The sequence below is a fragment of the Hibiscus syriacus genome, unplaced genomic scaffold (assembly GCF_006381635.1).
Source record: "Hibiscus syriacus cultivar Baekdansim isolate YM2019G1 unplaced genomic scaffold, ASM638163v2 tig00016563_pilon, whole genome shotgun sequence".
NCBI lineage: Eukaryota > Viridiplantae > Streptophyta > Magnoliopsida > Malvales > Malvaceae > Hibiscus > Hibiscus syriacus.
In genome coordinates this window covers 735320-755911 of record NW_024062387.1, presented here as the reverse complement: position 1 = coordinate 755911, position 20592 = coordinate 735320, and the positions used below count along the sequence as shown (strand labels likewise).

Sequence of the window (20592 nt, the reverse complement as noted above, 5' to 3'; positions counted from 1 at the left end):
CTTCTAAAACTAAAGATTTACTTTCCCTTTTGCAGGAACCAAAATTTATGTCGAAACCATCGAGGAATCGTTTGAAGAAATAATTTTTTGGTAAAAATATGTTTGACGGGCATTCTTTTCGACAAGATTTTTAATTTAGGAAAAATCCGAAGAAATCTTTATGAGAATTTTCGAATTTCTCAAAGAATTTCTTAGTTGGAAAAAAGCGAATGAAGTGGAAGTGTCTATCACGGAACTGTAGTCTGAATCAGGTCGTCGAGCTAACGACGTTAAACAAATTGCTTCATGGGAGGCAACCCATTGTTTTCAATTTCGTTGCATTTTTTATTTTTATCTTTACTTTTTGTTTCATTTTATTTTTATTCATTCAAGCATGTTTAATTTAATTTTTATTTATTTTGCAGGAACCGAATATTTTTATTCAAACTTAAACGACGAGGATTTGCGAAATTATGATTCGAACAATGTTAATTTTGGAATCTGTTGAGCAGTAAATAGTCGAACAAAGCAGAAAAAAAGGAGAAGCTCAACTGTGCACGCCGTTTCATTAACGGCGCATGTTAGCAAACCCCAAGGGAGGCTTAGCGCACGATAGCAAAACCAAAAACAAATTTTTTCACCTTTTGTTTCTTTTCTGTCGCCCCACTCCCCAATCTAATCTTATTTTTTTTACTATAACGTAGACCCCACCTTTGTTCTCATCAATCCACCTTTTTAATTTTCAACACCCATTATCATAAAACAATTCCACTTTGACTCAAACTCAAACACCCCACCCTTCCCACACACGGCAGAGATTAAAAAAAACCCCAACCTTTTCTTCTTCTTCACAACACTTCATTCCTTCCCCAACAAGAACACCATCGTTTCTTCCTCTCCTCACCGTCACCGACCTTACCAAACACCACACCCTTGCTAACGGTTTCAACCCGACCTCCTACCCATTCGCTACTGCTCGCAATTGGTTCGCACAAGGAACCAACAACACCATGACGTCGCACCACCAACAATTCTCGATGGGTGTCGCTGCTCATTGCACCAGCTTTCGTTGAAGTCCCATGATTCCGAGCACCACCCTCGCAGTTTACTTCCTCTCGTCCACAACAGTCGACTTTCTCATCATGTCATTGCATTCGGCGACATCAGAAAATACTCCGGAGGTAAATTTTGATCATATTTTCATTCAACTATTACTAATGTATCATCCAGTTTACGGTTTTACAGAGGATTTCAAAGCTGATTTTCCACCAACGACACAACTTGACCATGCTTCAGCTTATGACATCAAACTCGAGCCGTCCACTTTTTCACCTCCCACCATGGCCATGGTCGACAATAAATCCTGGGAGTACTATATTTTTTCTTTTGCGCTTTAATTTTCGTTTTGAGGCAAAACGCTTTAAGTGAGGGGGAGTAGAGTGTATGATTGAATTTCCCTTTGCTTGTCTTTATATTTTGATGTTAGTATGTGTTGGTTGGATTTGTCGAAAATTTCATTGATTGTCTTTGTCTTGTGGAAAATTGTCTTTGTCTTGGTGAAGCGATAGCATGAATTGTGATCAAGTTGGTGCTTTTGTGATTACATGCCCTTGTTGGTTGAAATGTGATTAACTCAATGCTGAAACAATCTGGTAAGATTGAGCCTTTACGAGCATCATTTTCGCTCGCATTTTGTTTGATTGAGTGTGTCGAAATTGGCATTGATATTCTAGAACCTGCATGTTGAATACGGTCGAGATTACACATGAACATGATGCTTAAAAATGAATTGGGCACCTTAGGAGTAACCATCTCGTTTCATTAACGGCGCATGTTAGCAAACCCCAAGGGAGGCTTAGCGCACGATAGCAAAACCAAAAACAAATTTTTTCACCTTTTGTTTCTTTTCTGTCGCCCCACTCCCCAATCTAATCTTATTTTTTACTATAACGTAGACCCCACCTTTGTTCTCATCAATCCACCTTTTTAATTTTCAACACCCATTATCATAAAAACAATTCCACTTTGACTCAAACTCAAACACCCCACCCTTCCCACACACGGCAGAGATTAAAAAAAACCCCAACCTTTTCTTCTTCTTCACAACACTTCATTCCTTCCCCAACAAGAACACCATCGTTTCTTCCTCTCCTCACCGTCACCGATCTTACCAAACCACCACACCCTTGCTAACGTGTTTCAACCCGACCTCCTACCCATTCGCTACTGCTCGCAATTGGTTCGCACAAGGAACCAACAACGCCATGACGTCGCACCACCAACAATTCTCGATGGGTGTCGCTGCTCATTGCACCAGCTTTCGTTGAAGTCCCATTGATTCCGAGCCACCACCCTCGCAGTCTACTTCCTCTCGTCCACAACAGACTTTCTCATCATGTTCATTGCATTCGGCGACATCAGAAAATACTCCGGAGGTAAATTTTGATCATATTTCATTCAACTATTACTAATGTATCATCCAGTTTACGGTTTTACAGAGGATTTCAAAGCTGATTTTCCACCAACGACACAACTTGACCATGCTTCAGCTTATGACATCAAACTCGAGCCGTCCACTTTTTCACCTCCCACCATGGCCATGGTCGACAATAAATCCTGGGAGTACTATATTTTTTCTTTTGCGCTTTAATTTTCGTTTTTGAGGCAAAACGCTTTAAGTGAGGGGGAGTAGAGTGTATGATTGAATTTCCCTTTGCTTGTCTTTATATTTTGATGTTAGTATGTGTTGGTTGGATTTGTCGAAAATTTCATTGATTGTCTTTGTCTTGTGGAAAATTTTTGGAATGCTATGCTTGTTTTGGAACACATAATTGTTTAGGTTAGGATATTCTTGATAGCGAATAGCATGAATTGTGATCAAGTTGGTGCTTTTGTGATATTACATGCCCTTGTTGGTTGAAATGTGATTAACTCAATGCATGAAACAATCTGGTAAGATTTGAGCCTTTACGAGCATATCATTTTCGCTCGCATTTTGTTTGATTGAGTGTGTCGAAATTGGCATTAATATTCTAGAACCTGCATGTTGAATACGGTCGAGATTACACATGAACATGATGCTTAAAAATGAATTGGGCACCTTAGGATTAACCATCTCGTTTCCCCACTAAATAGCCTACTCATGCATTTTTCCCCTTAGTTAAACACTTTTGAGCATATTCCCGCTTCTTTGTTTCACCACATTTATAAACCCGAGCCTTTTTGTTTTATCCCTCTTTATACCTTTTTCAGGGCAAGTGAATAATATTACCATTGTATACTCCATTAAAAAAATGTTGAATGCGAAAAAAACAGCAGTTCGAAGAAAAAAATGTTGTTCGAAAAAAAAGAGAAAAAAAGACATGAAAAAAATAGAAAACAAAACAACAAAAGTGTGAAAAAATCAAATGCATTTTGTTGTTTGACAATTAATCTTTTATTCTTGGTGTGCTTAATGTTTTAATGAAGTTGAGATTATCATTGTTAGTTCTTTGCCTTGAATTTAGCCATATTTAGCCTTTTCCCCACCTTTACCTAAGTCCCGTTACAACCAATAAAAGACCCTTTGATTTATGAGTCTTGTTCTCATTAGTAGTGGAGATTTGATTTACTTGCAGGCCTATAGTAATGTCATGTCGATTCTGACATTGAGTGTTTCTTTACCCCAAACACATTGAGTGATTTGAGTGAATCCCGGTAAGGTGTTGAGTTATGAGCATTGAGATTAATGAATGAATGGATATTACAATTGCACTTGATTTGTTCCAATTGGTGATGTTCAATTGATTAATTTCTTGACTTGAATAGTTATTGTGGTCTCTACCTTGCTTTCTTGAATGTGAAACTTGACAAAGAACGGTAAATGAAATTGTTGACTAGTTTGATTAATCATACTTGAGGACAAGCATAAGATAAGTGAGGGGGAATTTGAGTGTTCAGAATCGTTAATCTTGCTCGTTATTTCTTCGGTTTTGATGATTTATTATTGCTAAATTGGTCGTGTTTTGTTTGTTTTCGTGCAGGTCCTTACTTTCCAGAATTAGTGACAAAACGGGCGCATTCTGCATTTTTTATTATTTGGTCACGGTTGGATACATGGGCACGACTCTGGGCATGACGCGGTCTGACGTGGCAGTTTCTAGAAGGTCCAGTCAGCGACAGTTTCTGGAAGACTTCATCCGCACGCCTTCTGGAAGATTGACTAGCAGAGTTGCATTAGGAGACTAGTTTAAGTTTGAATTTAAATTAAAAAACAATTATCTTAGGATTATTTTATTTATTTTCTTTGTTTATCCCTTAGGCTTTGAGAGACTATAAATACCCACTTGAGTAAGCCTAAACTCATCATTCGGATTACAATCTTCTTTTTTCTCTAGTTTTTATAAAAGTTTTATCTTTTTACTTTTCAAATTCTTTTCATTTTCTTTTATTTTTCAAGCTATGTTTCCAAATCTAAGTATGATTTTGTCATGCTTAGCTAAATTTTTCATAAGCTGAGAGCTGACGCGATGACTCAATTCCATTGGGAGAATTGAAACAGACCCTTAATATCTTCGAAATATCTCTTTCAATCTCTGCGCTTTTTTCAAAATCAAACAGTTTTCAAAATCAAATATGACTTTGGTCAAGAGGTTGTTGCGATTAAATGTGTGGAGTAGATTCGGCTTATAGAAAGCAATTCGACTTCCTGGGAACACACTGGCGAGATAGCTTCACCAAGAGGGAATTGAGATCGGAATTGACGGTTATCGAAGCAACAATCCGAGTCGGACGCCATGAACTTAAACGGTAATTGATCTACGACAATTGATGTTGTTAGAATCAATTACCCAAGCCGAAATCAAAGATTGCTTTGGTATTCGGTATACAAGATAGAGTCACGGGATAGCCCTTGTAGACAAAGTAACCGACGTAAATCCCGAAGAGAAAACCTTATTCGATGATCATAAGAAAATTGAGTCAAAACAAGGCTTGAGGCTAGTTTTACCGTATTTATTCTCAATCATTATCTTCTTATTTTTACTTTAATCGCTTATTTATTTAATCTTTTTTTCTATTTAAATATCATATTATAAACCCCTTTTACTATTCACGCCTGGTTAGAACCATTCAAACATAAAATTATTATTTTCTAGGTCCCTGAGGATTCGACCCTTATTTCTCTATACTACGTATTTCCTTATTAATTGAGAAAAATAAATTATTTTGACATCCAAAACGACAGTTGTCATTAACACTGTTTTAGAAATTGTTGGTGGGATAAGGATATGATTAGGTTGAATTGTGGGGCAAGAAGGGTGACGTAAATAGTGGAGCCGTATAGCCTGGCAACTTATTTAGTTGGCTGTTTCTTGTACTGCTTGGTTGATGTCTATTGGAGTTGTTTTTTTGGTTGGTTTTGGAATATATTGAATTCATTCATCTAAAAAAAAAAAAGAATATGTTAGTCTAACGATGATCGAATATATCCATTTAACTTTATAAACATATTCATTTTATGTTTGTCAATATGTTCATTTAGCATCCACTAATATGTTTATTTATATGTTCAAAATATGGTGGAATTACGCAACTAGTCCTTAAGCTCCTTAAGCTTCAAAGTTTAAACTTAAAAGTTTATTTTTTATTCAATTTAGTACATACATTCATCAATATTTAAAATATAAAAAGAATTGAACACACCTTTGTTCATGTTCGTTTATTAAATGAACTTAAAAGTAATATTCATGCTCGTTTATTTAGTTTAATAAATGAGTATTATAATAATTCTAAAAAAAATAAATGAACATTGTAAGAACAATTTATAAACAGAAAATCAAACGTTACGTTGAACTACACCCTAAATATAACAAAGTAGAGACACTGAACCTCATAGATGGATGGATCATAATTCAATTGTTACAATGTTACATCATAAACTAACCTAGAAAGTTATTCTAATATTACATGTGATATTATTCAACATGGTGAAATTAATGACTTAGGCATCGGACCAGGTAACATCCAATTCACCCTGCTCGCTTTCGGGCACTCCCAGAGCGGTCCAAACAGCTTTCGAGCCATCGACAATATTATTACCGCACGGTGGCTGATAAGCATGCTCATCGTCACACCCTACCCGAGAGTCACATTCATCGACCACCAAAGCCCTCGCAGTTTTTCCATTCCCGTTGATGTTGATGAACTTATTGCAACGACTACTCTGGCCGAACCAACCCGTCGAGAGTGCCACCACGGGTTCGTCATCCGAGTGATATCGGTTGTCACATTTCGATGGGCCGCCGCCATCCCCGCCTTCCTGGAAGCTGTTAATAGTTAGGGTCGCGGGGGTGTTGCCGGACACCGGCGGTGAACATGTACGTCGTGTAAACTTCGCCTTCTACGCAACACTCGGCGTTGTTCTCTTGGTTACACTGCCCCGGTGGCGGCGTTGTGCCTTGTATGTTGCCACTAGGATCGCATGTCTGAGCTTTGATACCTATAGAAATGGAAAGGAAAGTAATAAACTGAAAAACACTAAATAAAACTTGCTTCTTCATTGTTTCTTCTCCTTCTTTTGTCTTTTCTGGTATGAAAATTTGTGAATGGGGAAAGCTATATATAAAGGACCATAATCCAAGCCTAAATTACGGGTCATTTTCTTCCTCTGACGGGTCTGAGGGGGCATTTGATTTAACCAAAACTCACAAGCTGAACGTGCTCTACCACATATTGGTTTGAAGTCAAAAAGTGATTAGATTGAAAAGAAAATGAAGGGCTGGTGAAGTTTCCTGGTAAACAAAAAGTTTGGAAGATTCCAGGTTCGGAAATCTTGACTACCATTATGGTTTAAGTCATGATGCGTCTTTATTCTAATAAATACATTATAAATGTAAAAGAAATTAATCAGTATCAGACTAGTAAATATCCGTTTCGCTCCAATCGCATTCGGATGCTCCGAAAACTTATCAAACTGCTTTAGACACATTAACAATGTCATTTAAGAAGATTGAAAATCGTGGTCAGAATTGCATCCCATCGTTGATCACATGCATTCCTCCACTACTTTAGCTCTCTTTCTACCGGCATGCGACACACCACCGTCGTCGTCGTCGCCATGCAACACACTACCGTCGTCATCGTCGCCCAACTCGATGCTGCTAAGTGTCGACATCTGTTTTGAAAACCGGACTGGACCGGCCGGTTCAACCGGGAACCGTTGCTTAGTCTGGTTCAATCTAAACCGGTTGAACCGCTATTAGTGAACCGGCCAGAACCGCTGAACCGTTCGAACCGGACCGGCTGAAAACCGGAAAAACCGAGAAAAACCGGGATTTTTGTTTTTTTTTTAAAAAAAAAATTAAATCAAACAACATCGTTTGTTAAACGAGCCAAGTCGAACTCGAGTATTGTTGAACTCGACTCGAACTTGAAAACTTTAAAAGTAAGCTCAACTCAACTCAAACTCACAAGCTAAAAATTATCAAGTTCAACTCAAACTCGAAATATAATATTGAAATTTGAACTCAAAAAGGCTTGAACTCAAAAAAAAAATTAGAAACTCGATTGAAGCCTAAAATTCGAGTTTGATTGAAGTAAAAGAATAGTTCACTCAATTCTTACCAAAAGGTTTTCATGATTTTGAATGTCAAATTACCTCTATTATTTATAGAAATTAGTTGTAATGCGCTTCTATGTTTCTTAGCAATGTGAGATTGTTTTGTTCTCATATTTTTACTCTTTAGACTTTTGGGATGCTCTTCTATGTTTCTTAGCCATGTGAGATTATTTTTAAAAAAAATTAAACTAAACAATATCATTTTGTTATATTTTTTTAACCCCAAATTTATTTTTTAATTATAGTTATATAATTTTATTTATTATTTAATATGTTTTACCTTAAATATTATGTTGTAGTTAATTTGAATCATTTTGTTTCACTTGATTTTATAATTTTTAACTTATATATATTATGACTTGCTTTGAATATGACTTGTGATATAAAAATTATTTTTTATTAAATATTTTTGGTATTTTTATTTAATTTTTTAAATAATTATGACGTCGTCCGGTTCTTCCGACAGGTCGGACCGATTCGACCAGTTGAACCAGTGAACCGATAGCATGACCGGTTCGCTAACCGGTCCGGTTCTGAAAACCATGGTGTCGACATAGCTTTAATGTAGTATCTTATGACTGCAACTTGAAAAAGATAGAATCTTCCTGCAGATGGCATTGATATATTGCTGTGGTGTTGGTGGTAATCTTAGTTCCTAGATTATAAGGATGGGTGAAAATTATTTGGTTCGAACTGGAGAAATGAAATGCAAGTCTAAGGATCGGTTGAAATCATGAGTTCTAATATTTCCAACTAACTGTCATAAAAGCCACAAATATCACACATAGCAAATCATCAAAGCCAAAAATCAGGCTGCCCCTCCATTCCAGCAAATTCCGTAGGACTTTCAAGTCACAATCCGATGGCCTTCGACAGCGAACTATATACATTGCTGGAGGTAAAGAGTGTCATCATCCTCGCATTAGATCAATGTCGACATGGCTATTATTACATATCCCATAGATCGGCCCGGGCCACACACCTGCAGCCGAACTTGGAGTCAGATTTTGATTTGGTGAAATGCCAGGAGGTGCTACTAGGTTGTCGATAATCTGATCATCCGAGTCTTTCAGACCATCTTGAATCCCCGCTTCCTTGTTCGTTGTCTTTGAACCACACCGGACAAAAACTTCCAACAATCACCTGCTTTATTAATCATTTGGTTGAGATACATAAAAGATGATTCAAGTTCAATGCTATATATTCAAGTTCATTAAAAGTGATTTAACTTTGAAATAGAATCACGATGGCTTCCTACTGTCTCGGAATTGCAAATAACACCATAGATAGAGGTGGCAGCGATTGAGGAGTTACCTGGACCGGGCTTGCTGCGATAAGCATCCCTCCACACCTCCGCCAATGACACGGCCATCCAGACTGGCAAGAGAGACAGTAAGACCACCAGTTCGATTGCTAGAGCCTATTGCTTGTCAACAGGTAACAGCCTGACAAACATAGTATCTCAAATCGTCCCTGAAGAAATCAAAATGGACAGGAAAAGATACATGCATCAAGACAAGAATTTCAGATGAAGAGTAAAAAAGCTTGTTAAATAGCATTAACAGAAACTACAGACCAACAATATCGGACAACAGAAATATGTCAATTAAATGAATCATTCGATATTACTCTGCAAAAAGTCCTAGGTTGTCCCAACATTTTTCATGAAACAATGCAAGGGTCCGGTTGTCGAGTGCCAAACCTTGTATGTAACAGTGCCACCCAACGAAGATGGCTGGCGAAGAGTAACGGCGAGATGGCACCATTGGCTGATAAAATGCATACTTCTCTTGGCCCTTGCTGTGAAAATGACATTAATTTTGCCGCAATGTCCTGCAGGGAAAGTTGAAAGTAATTCTCAAAAAAAAAAATCAACTTTCTTCCATGATAACCTTCTAAAGATATAATACCACATTTAAACAATTCATATCTCGAAAAAAATACCGCTTCAATACATAATATCTACTTCTTGTTAGAGAAACAACGAAAAATCTAAACAAAACTCATGCCCTTGTGCATAGTATAACTCGAAGAAGTGATCTACCTTAGAAAAGCTGGAAAAACAAGGACTGAAAGGACAACCAAATCAACAACGGTGTTCTACTACATAGAAAGCCTAGAGATTCCTAAGTTCTTGTACATTTAATTCGGAGGGAAGAGTTCAAGGCCAAAAGAAAATCGCATACTTCTCCAATCGCAATGGTGATGACATGTGGAGTAAAACCCATCCCAGCTGAACCAGCCAGCAATTCACCTAGCAAAACAATTGGACAGTTAAAACATCATTCACATAGCAAGAATAAGATATGTTAGAATTAAGCACTAAGAACAGAGAGAAACTGCAAGCACCGATACGATATAACGAGTTCGTTCACCACAGAGGATGGAACTTTAAATTATAGGAATGTTGAATAATTAGTTATGAAGACTTCCACATTTGAATGTCTATGTCACTCAATAGTTATTTGAAGTCTGAAACTTTATCACATATTCCTATATATGAGGCTGAGCATACAATTTTATAACATTAGCAAAACATAAACAATTTACCAAGGGAAGACAACTGTTGCTTCCTTCCGGTACCCGGCAGCTGCCCTCTTCCCCGTTTTTGGGTTGGAGTTATTGTTCCAGAATGAGTAGCGATGCAGGAGTTAGTGCTAATGAAACAGTTATCTGATCCGTACTTTCGAGGTCTCCCTCTTTTACGCTTCACATTCTCAGTAGGAGAACGTGCCTACATTGACACTATGAGGGGTGATTCCCGACAAAGGCTCTACAGGTAAGGTTGCTCCCATAGTAGTGGCATTAATACTTGATTGGTATTGAACATTCGGATACGATAACGGATGAATGCCTGTGATCCATGAACCCCAATTTGTGTCCCGGAGCCGTTTATACCTCTTTGTTGCATAGTAAGACGCAGAGCCCGATAACGCCATAGCATCCCTTCGTTCCAGCATCTACCTCGTGTAACCTATACTTGAATAAGCATTCAAATCAACACTCCATGCAAATTGGAAAGGCTAGAATAACAGAAAAGTGCCTTCGAAGCTCCTATCTGTGACCACTAAACAGTTAAAAAGCATATAGAACTTGGAAACAACATGAAGAGGGACAGAGAGAACAATCTACATGAAAGATTACAATATGTCAATGAAGAACTTGTTTCCCAGCCCCATAATCCTAGAGAATCGAATTTCACACATGCATTGCTCTGGAAATTGAGCCACACCAAAGTGTAATGAGTTACATTTAGCTTTACAGAGAAAGCTCTTCAAATCTATACATGAAGGAAGAAAAATGAAATAACATATGCTCGCAACAGTGCTATTATTAGGGGGGAAAAAAGCTTTATGTTAAAGAAATTAAGAAGCAGAATGGGAACTGTTCCCTCAAAATCTCTACCCAAGAAACCATTTACTCACGTAATTAAGAAAATAAAGAAACAGACAAAAGCTAAAGCCAATGCCATAAAAAAGAAAGTTGAAAGTTGAAAAGTTGAAACAAGAACTACAACTTCCTCCAAAAACTAAGCACAAATGGCTAGAAAAACTGCTCCTTTTTCATGGGGGAAAACCCAGAAACAGGAAGTAACTTACATTAGTGAACAGGGATTAAACTGTCCACCCTTTTGAAAGTAAGAATCTTTAACGAGCTGGGTTCTTTTTTCTCTTTCTGTTTTGCGGGAAAAAGAAGGAATTAAAGGGAAGGTGACAAATAATAGAGCAAATATGTCATTTTTTTTTTGATAATTTCATTTTTTTTATTTTAATCTTAAGGTCGTGGGATCGAGTATCATGGAGGGCATTTCATAATTTGGAGGTCTCCTACGGAAGCTGTTCTCAACCTAGTATTGGAAGTAGTCTACTATCTTACCTCCCTTTATCCCATTATATATATATATATATATGAGAACAAGACACACCCATTTTTATTTTCGCTGCGAGGGAGAAAAGAAAGGGAAAGAAAACGTTGTTTATTATTAGTTGCTACAGAAAGCTATTCTGCATACAACAATTCTTATCGAGATTCATATTTTTTTCAATGCTGTTTATCTTTTCCTACCTCTCTTGTTATCTAAAAGGGTATTGTTGTCTTTATCTTTAGCTTCCCCCCTCTCTCTCGGAATGACAACGGGACGGGTTCAGGGCGGGTTTTACTCCCCCGTCCATGTTCTCGCCCCGTTCCTTGTTAGGTTTTTTATCAGGACGCTCCGTCGGAAAATTTTTTTACCCTATCCTCGAACCCGACCCGAAAAATCCCCGAACACGGACCTAAATCCAAAAATATTATATATATATATATTATATATATAATTAATATAAAAATATTATATATATATATATATATAATTGGGGTGGGACGAGATACCTTGCCCCAAACTCGAATCTAAAAAAATCCTCGAATTTTACCCCGATATCCGACTCAACCCGAACTTAGTCGGATTGAATTAAGTAATTATCTTAACTGAATAAAAATAATATTTTGTTATTATTTCAAGTCAGGTCGGATCGAATTCGAATTTTATCTCAAAAAATTAAATCAGATTCGAGTTAAATAGAAGGTATATATTTTTTGGATCAGGTTGATAGAAACTCCATCCAAATCCGACTCATGAGATCCCTACGTGGGAGTACGAGTGATGATGTTTTGACTCGACGGGAAGCGGCAATGGCCGGCTTAGAACATAGGATTATAAACTTTAGATTTTTTTTTAAAAAAATGTATTAAATTATTAATTTCAAAACGGTCTGATAATGTAACCGTTTCGATATTGGTATAAAGGTAAAAGAATAATGTTTCATTCTATCTTATTTATTTTTCATTAAAATTATTATCTTTTCTATTTTATATGTTAATGAATTTATTTCATTATTTTTAATTTAATTTTATATTATTTTTAGATGTTGATTAATTTAATTTATTATTTTTAATTTCATTTTATCATTTTATTAATTAATTAATTAATAATTTATGTTGTTGATGGATATTTCCATATATATTCAATTAATGATATATCATGTATTATATCATAAAAAATGATGATATTATATATATCACGTTATTCAAAATAATATATATCATATCACTTAAAATGATAGCATGACATATATCAATATGTAATATATATATTAAGTAAATAATTAAATATAAAAAAGTATCATGTTAGTAAAATAGATTAATAATTACTAAAGGGATCTGTTTTAATTAAAAAGTAAAAGGTAAAGTATTCTAAAAAGTAAAAAAATTAATAATTATCTGTGGAAATATTAGATCGGTGATAAATAAATAGATGTCTTGGGGGTTGAAAGGGAGCGCGTGACGTGAAGGCGAGCATGAGGTGAAGTGCTGGGGGTAGTTTGCATTGCATGTGACCAGTCTCCGTTTACCACGCACTAAGATTGCTCTGAGTGAACTGACAGACCATGAGTCTCGAAATATCTTCCACAAAGCACTGATGACATCACCCCACAACATAGAGTTTCGCCTTATTTCTTTGTAGATATTCATTTTCTGTCGTAGTTCAATAAATAATTTCGTTCGAGACAAATAAATTTTATGAAGGTTATTATATTTTTTTAATTTTTTATAATGATTTATTTTTCTTTATATCTTAGAGTTTAATATTTTTATTTTTATGAGTTTTTTTATTATTATCTTTGTTTTTCTCTTTATATTTTTATGTTTGAATATGTTGTAATTCGAATTCATTCATTTTTCTTGATTTTTAAAATTTAGTTGTCATCGTTGAAAGAAATAGTAATTTAAAAAAAGCAACTTTTCATAGGGTTAACACGCCCCCTAAACATGCTCATAAAATTTCAAACATAAAAGGGAGATTGTAAATAAAACATAACCAATGATAGACATGAAAGATTAAGAAAGAACGAGTAGGATGAAGTAATTAGCACAATATGCTCATCATATATATCCGTCATTTTTCTCCAAATTATTCATCAGATTTCAAACTTTTCTCATCAGTTTTATCCTTGTGAAAGATGGGAACATTCTCATGTCAATAAACCGACGCTGGTTTGCATTTTCAAGTGGGAAGGCACAAACAAGTACATAGAATTGCATCTTGCAAAACATTGAAACCAGTCCCTCACTGCCTCGGTCATATCCAACAAGAGTTTAGTAGCTTATACAACAGTTCCTGGCTCGGCCCAAACGAAGAAAATCATCTCAAATACACACTATTGACTCTACTCCGATGGAAACAACTATCCGAGTAGTTTTTCCCAGGATCCAGTACACTATTTTCCACATGGTATACAAATCTACAAACAGTTCCCATCAAAGGTAAACTTTTATCAATCCTCAACAAACTTCTTGCTTTCACATCACGTATCCATGCCATAGTAAGCGTTGCTCATAAAAATTCCAAAAAAAAATTCACTGCTTGAAAGAAACGATTCAAGGAAAACATGTGTATCAGTCAGACTAGGTTGTAAGGCATCATGTTATCACCTTTATATATCTTATTGAATTTGCACCATAAATCAATCGATATTAACAAAAGAAAAACCTAACGATGCAGAATGGTCTTGCAGTTCGATCATAAAGCTTTAGACAAAATGAATATCATACAGTAATTCAAAGCTTTGAGTCAGCTGATGGGTTCGGAGACGTTGTCATCTTAAGCAGTGCTTCTTCAGTCAATGATGCAAACAACATACACAAGTATGATGAGAGGCTAAAGCTGTTTCCCTCGGCGCAGAAGCTTGTAATTTCTCTACAGATCATAGGATCTTCTTTTATGTTTGCTAATGCATTTGGTTCGTACGACACATATTTATTAAATAATCATCTATTGGATCTATTTCTCACTTGATGTCAATGGTTCTCCATGTTTTCCTTTTCAAGAATCACGGAATGGAGAGATAAGAATATCAAGTAAAGTTAGAAATCCGACCTACAGACCCCCAAACGGAATCCACAAAAAAGTATGTTAAAAAGCAATAGTTATACAGATGACAATGCCCCAATGTTAATATAAAGGTTGACCTCCAAAAGGATTTACCGTTGCAATATTTAGCCCACAATACATGCCATAACGACTTCATACTCCTCCTAAACCTGAACTTGCTGAGCACTTCGAAATGATTCCTGTTACTCCATAATAGACCGGTTGTTTCCTGTAAAGGTGATAAAGTTCCACCAAAAGCCGACCCCCCAACATATATGTCCCTGAAGCTTCACCATCTTCAGATTGTAGTTTCCCAGTGACACTACTTGACTGGAAAGTCTTGTTTTTGGATGATACAGCTGGCTGACTTAATGACCTGCTGCTGCTCCTGGGGCTTCTGCTTCATTCCAGTTTCACCTTGCAGTGTCTGGCCTCCGGATTCATTGCTACTTTTCTCCATGGAGGCTATCATCTGCTTGTACAATTCTACCAAATGCTTCGTCTCTGCAAATCACGAACATGAAATGCATAACCTTTAGATTACGAATCAACATAAATTTCATATGCACAGAGTGATCAGCAACGACAGGGACGGACGTAGGATTTTAAGTTGGGGGGCGAACTTGAACTTATAAAATTTCAGGGGGGGGCGAAAACATATTTTCAACAGAAAATACACATAGAAAAAATTTAAAATATATGGTAATTTTAGATTTTTAGGGGGAAACCGCCCCCACCCGCTCTCCCCTAGGTCCATCCCTGAGTAACGATACAACAACAACAACAACAATAACAAAACCATATTCCCATATGCAATGGGGTAAGGGGAGGTAGGATAGTAGGCTGCCCCCAATACTAGATCATTCTAAAGAAACGGTTTCCATGACAAAATGTTCACCACTAGCAACTAGCTAACTGCAAATCTTAACAGTTGAAAAACTTAACAAGCATATTGTGAGCTTACTTTCTTTGATTTCATCGGCGGCCTTGCAATTTCGAAAATCAGGCGCCCGAAGAACCTTCAGGAAACATAAAATCCATATCATATCAACAGAATGTTCCATGAATATAGAGAGCAATAAACTAAAAATCTTCATACAAGCATCCGGTCGATGAAGCAGCTTCCGGCATACATAAATTTTCAGGACACAACTAGAGAATTTTCCCTTTACGTTGTTCAGGCTATAACCAAACCTCATGGGTGATAGAACTAGCAATAATGGTCTAAACTTGAACAACTATACTTGGTTAAAACATAAATTTTCAAGGTCACTGCAAGAGAAACCCACAAAATAAGAACAACTAAGAATCCAAATCAATATTGAACAATTAAATCCAATTACACTGTCATATACTAATTATTGGGGAAACCGAAACTTGATCACAAAAAAGGGTTTCTTTTCCTCTAATTTAAAACCAACATGCAAGATAATGAGGAAATAGACAATAAAACCATAAATAAATAGGGAAAAAAGTTTTTTTAATTATATGAAAATACCTCGACGAAATGAGGGCGAAGATCTTTGAGAACAAGGCGCATCTTGAAATATGGCGAATTTTGGGATTGGTCATTGCTGTCTTCTAGAGGTCTTTTCTTGCTAGCTGGCTGTTCTGGTGCAGTAGGAGGTGGCTGCTGTGGAGGAGATGTAGTTTGGGCAGCGGTTGCTGTTGGTGGGTTCGCGGCTGCTTTCGGCTCTTCCATTTTCTCAGTCGCAAATAGCAAAAAGACCGGTTAACTCGAAGGCTGTTTTCTTTCAATCTGGGCGTGTTTGGTTGTCAACTTTCTGTCTGACTAATAAACCAATTAGATCTGGGGTCGCTTTCGGATACCCATTTTAAACCATCCACTGTCCGATCTTGCTCCGATCAACTCTCTTCTAAATGGTCAAATTGTAAAATGAATCCTTATACTATCTATAAATTATGGATTTAATACATGTACTATGACTTGATCAATTTTACTCTTTATACTTTTTTAAATTTAAAACCTTAAATATATATAATTACATAAAATAGAAGAATAGTATTAAAATATAATTTTTGCATAATTATTCTTCTGATTTAATAGATTTTACTATCACTTTTTGGATCAAAATTTTGAAATTAACAAATGTTTAAATTAAAATAATTAAATTAAAAATTTTAAGTTAAATTTAAGTTAAGCTAAACTAAATATTTATATTATGTCAAGAATTAATTGAAAAAGTTACTCATTTGGTCAATAATTCTATAGTAAAGTGTAGAAAAATCATTTGATTATAGAGCATTACTTTATTTAGTCTCTAATGATTAAAAGTAATAAATGATGCATTAATTTTAGAGTTTTGTTTATCGAATCATTGACAATTAAAAGTTATAAAATAATCACACGATTATTTATATATTCAATCACTCTGTTATAATTGTTGGTACTCAAATCTATAACTTCTAGAAATAACGATTATTTTAACTACTAAACAAATCGATTCGTAATAAATAATTTATTTATTTAAATATTTTTTTTATAAAATTGAGTCAAACCAAATCCAATCTACCACTAACTAGCCATGTCACAAATTACTGGACATAAAACGTGGCGTTAACTGTTGAGAGCATTCTCGTTTTATCCGAACGTGTGTATGAATGTCCTTCACAAACGTAAAACCAACACCTACGGCTGTCTTAAACTTTACCCATCCTTCCCACTTTTAACTCTTTTCACTCTCCTTTCTTCTTGGAAGCCCTAACAAGACAGCAGTAACATCCCCAAACCCTGATTCTTACAATGGCCCGGTCTCCGTATTCTTCAAAGCTCTCCCTCTCTTCCACCTTCACCCCCACACCCTTCCTAACTTCCGCTCCAACTACTCTCTTCCCACCAAATTCAACCGACCACCTCTTTCAAGATCTTTTTATCCGCTTCCCAACCACCGCCGCCGTCTCTGCCACCGAGCTCAGAGCCCGCCACCCGATAAAGCTATGGACCTTGTCTCCCTCCTCCGTGCTATCCCGGACTGGGCTGATCGTATTCAGGAGCGTGGAATGCGACAGAACCGCGCCCTTTACAACCACGAAAAATGGGTTCATCACAGAAGTTCACAACGCCACCTTCGACATGTACTTTCCAGTTTACAATCGCGTGTCATCTTATCACTGGTTCCACCTGTTTTAGCTTTTACTTCGGTTGCTATCGTCGTCGCCACTTACAACACCGCCGTGGATTTGCATTGGTTGCCTGGCTATTCCCGTTCTGAGAGCTTCTTCGTTGCCTTATCAGTTGACCGCGTCTGCTTTGGCGTGTTGTTGGTTTTTAGAACCGAGGCCTCGTTCAAGGTATGAAGAGGGAAGGAAGGCGTGGACTAAGGTAATTGCAGGTACAAATGATTTGGCAGGGCAGGTAATCGCCGGTGTTGAAATTCAGCTGATGATCAGCCCATTAAATCTGCTCTCTTGCACTATATCATGGCTTTTCCTGTTGCACTTAAGGTGAATTAAAATAAAAAAAATTAACATTTTGCATTAACTATGAAGGAAAATACTGATCGATTCGATAGTGGCGTTTTCTTTTTTGCAGTGTCATGTTCTGTATGGCTCGGATATTGGCAGGGATCTTCAGAATCTCCTTGAAGTAGATGATTTAGCAGTGATACTGAACTCGAAGCATCGGCCTCGCTGCATAATCGACTTCATTTCTCAGAGCCTTAAACTGCTGAACTTAGAAGAATCGAAGAGAACTATGTTGGTATCTCCCTTCTTGTACCATTTGAACTTAACCATGGGAATATCCACCTTGTACCATTTGAACATAACCATGGAAAATATCCATCTTTATCTCTATTTGATTGCAGTAGTCTTATGATCCCATTTCATTGCAGGAGTCAACAATCTCATGTTTCCATGAAGGAATCGGTGTATGCGATCAACTCATGGGGATTCCGATCCCTCTATCGTACACTCGGTTGACATCGAGGTTTTTGGTCCTATGGCATCTTACTCTTCCTCATACTATGGGATGATTGCCATTGGATTGTTGTTCCTGCCACTTTCGTCAGTGCTGCTTCCTTGTTCTGCATAGAAGAAGTATGCATCTTTTCTGGTGTTATGCTTTATTTTTTCTTTTTTTTCGATCTTTAAAAGTTCCGTTCTTGTTGCAGGTCGGTGTTCTTATCGAAGAGCCATTCCCGATGTTACCCCTTGATGAGCTCTGCATCGCAGTGCAGAACAATATAAAAGAAACGATCGCAACAGAGAATGATGTTCAAGCAAGGTAAAGGGGAAAAGAAAGAGGCATTCTTACAAACATTCCTAATGGTTGCCCCAAAACATAGTGTTAACAGGGTAATTGGCGAAGTTTGTGCTTATTGTGAAATATATATTTTCACATTGATTCAAGGCCAACTATCTTTGCCTTTTGCCACCTAGAATCTAGATGTACATAGAGTATGGTTGAACCATGCATAAAGAAACGATAATCATAGGACAACTATGTATATTGTACACAATTTTCTGAAATACAAAATAAGTGGGCTTCTGTTTATGGGAACCATTCAAGCCACAAGTTCTGCAACTTTAGAAAACAGTTCTAAAATCCCTGCAATTTCTTATATCATGTCACATGCCAGCTTACAATTGCCAGGTTCTAGCCATGTTAACCAACTAAATGATGTATAAGGTCAGGAATGGACCTAAAATTTCAAATTTTGGTATAATTTAAATATGTTTTTAATATTTTTCTTTTGTTAATAATTTGTTTTTACCTCTTAAAGTTTTATAAGTTCGGCTCTTAGTATAAAATCGTTTGTAGTCCCTATCTAAGGCTATATATTAACTACCCAAGTTGTGGATTGATCCATATGGTATTCCCCCATGGTTGAGTTCTATGGAAATACTTGATGAAACTTTTCTTAGATTCTCAAGTAAACTAATTAAAAAACTTAGGTCCGATAATAGAATGAACCTTTAAACTATATTTTCTTCACTGAAAAATGATTTTAGTGTACAAATGCGAAAATATATAGTTTAAGGGCCACTTTTATTAATAAGCCCAAAATTTACATCCTCTTTATCTCAAAGGAAATCCGTATCCCTTCCTTTCAAAGGATACGGAGTGGCTAGGGTTCCGTCGAAAGAAAAACCCTAACTAACATGCTGGTCCGGCCAGACTGCCGCCGCCGTCTGATCCCTCACAAGTCAAGGCTATACCTTCTAAACTCCGCCAAATGATGTTCTTCACCACCGATTCTCTCCACGGTTCCTCTTATGTCTTTCTTTTCGCTATTAGTTTATTCCCTTCTCTTCCACCTCTTAGCGTGTTCATCTTTCCTTTTCTAGGTGAACACAAGCAGCAGAAGGGGATGCTGGGAAAAAGGTAAAAATTATCATTTGAATTGGCTGGTTATGCGTTTCGTTTTTAGCTCAATTCGGTTGAGATTTTAATTCGAGTGATGTAATTTTTATTGTGCAGAAAAAACAAGCGGTGAATGGAACTAAATTAAAAGCCAATGAGATCAAAGATGGAAGTAATGATAAGAATCTCAAGAAGTCTCGAGATTCAGATAGGGAGGAAGATACTATGCGGAGTGAAAAAGGTGGAAAGAAAAACAAGAAAAGGAAGAGGAATCAAGTAACCGATCTCCGGTTTGAAACTACTGTGGATAAGTTAGCGGCAGCTCTAAACGAAAGGAGCGCAAGAAAAAGTAACATTTCCTTGCGTACTTGGCCATAGAAATTACAGTAGAACTTAGTCTTGGACTTCAGTCTAGAAATTACAGTAGTATTATCCTACATGTACTGGATATATGATCTGTTGAATTGTGTATATTTTTTTTAAAATGTTTTTTGCAGGCTAGATTAGTTGTAATTTACAAAAGTTTGATCCTTGTGTAGGTATTTTGAAGCGAAGAAGAAAAAGCATAAGATTGCTAGAATAAAAGAGATCCTAGATTTCCTGGAAGAGACTGTAAAATTCGGAGATGTGGTCGAAGCTCCTCTGAAGTTGGTTAAAGTACCCAAGGTACCTTTATCCTTTGATATTACATCAATACTAGTGATTTTTCGTGTCCCAATTAGGAGCTTTACTTTTGCAGGATCAAATAACTTAATCGATGCTTCCAAGGAGAGCTTAGGT

General features: G+C 36.6%; 1 protein-coding gene, 1 long non-coding RNA gene and 3 pseudogenes across 2 annotated transcripts; 2 read left to right on the top strand and 3 right to left on the bottom strand.

Annotated features, from left to right (window-relative positions):
• Nucleotides 1–5944: 5944 nt before the first annotated feature.
• LOC120208432 lies at nt 5945–6539 on the bottom strand (annotated as a pseudogene).
• Nucleotides 6540–8398: 1859 nt separating this feature from the next.
• On the bottom strand, nt 8399–10536 carry LOC120208496 (annotated as a pseudogene).
• Nucleotides 10537–14521: 3985 nt separating this feature from the next.
• LOC120208433 lies at nt 14522–16265 on the bottom strand. The gene is made up of 3 exons (XM_039207713.1): nt 15985–16265; nt 15451–15505; nt 14522–14990 (listed from the first exon to the last, which is right to left on the bottom strand). The coding sequence occupies exons 1-3, from the start codon at nt 16186–16188 to the stop codon at nt 14809–14811; spliced, it is 441 nt and encodes a 146-aa protein (XP_039063644.1). The 5' UTR covers nt 16189–16265; the 3' UTR covers nt 14522–14808.
• An 870-nt stretch (nt 16266–17135) lies between these two features.
• On the top strand, nt 17136–18986 carry LOC120208431 (annotated as a pseudogene).
• A 569-nt stretch (nt 18987–19555) lies between these two features.
• LOC120208353 lies at nt 19556–20473 on the top strand. Its single transcript, XR_005524312.1, has 4 exons — nt 19556–19715; nt 19797–19833; nt 19930–20161; nt 20352–20473. It is a non-coding gene; the product is annotated as an uncharacterized LOC120208353 (long non-coding RNA).
• The last annotated feature ends 119 nt before the right edge of the window (nt 20474–20592 follow it).

Coding starts and splice junctions, on each gene's coding strand:
- LOC120208433 (XM_039207713.1), bottom strand. CDS start 16,188: ATGGAAGAGCCGAAAGCAGCCGCGAACCCACCAACAGCAACCGCTGCC. Junction 15,506..15,984: donor TTCGCCCTCATTTCGTCGAG/GTATTTTCATAT, acceptor TGTTTCCTGAAG/GTTCTTCGGGCGCCTGATTT. Junction 14,991..15,450: donor CGCCGATGAAATCAAAGAAA/GTAAGCTCACAA, acceptor CGTGATTTGCAG/AGACGAAGCATTTGGTAGAA.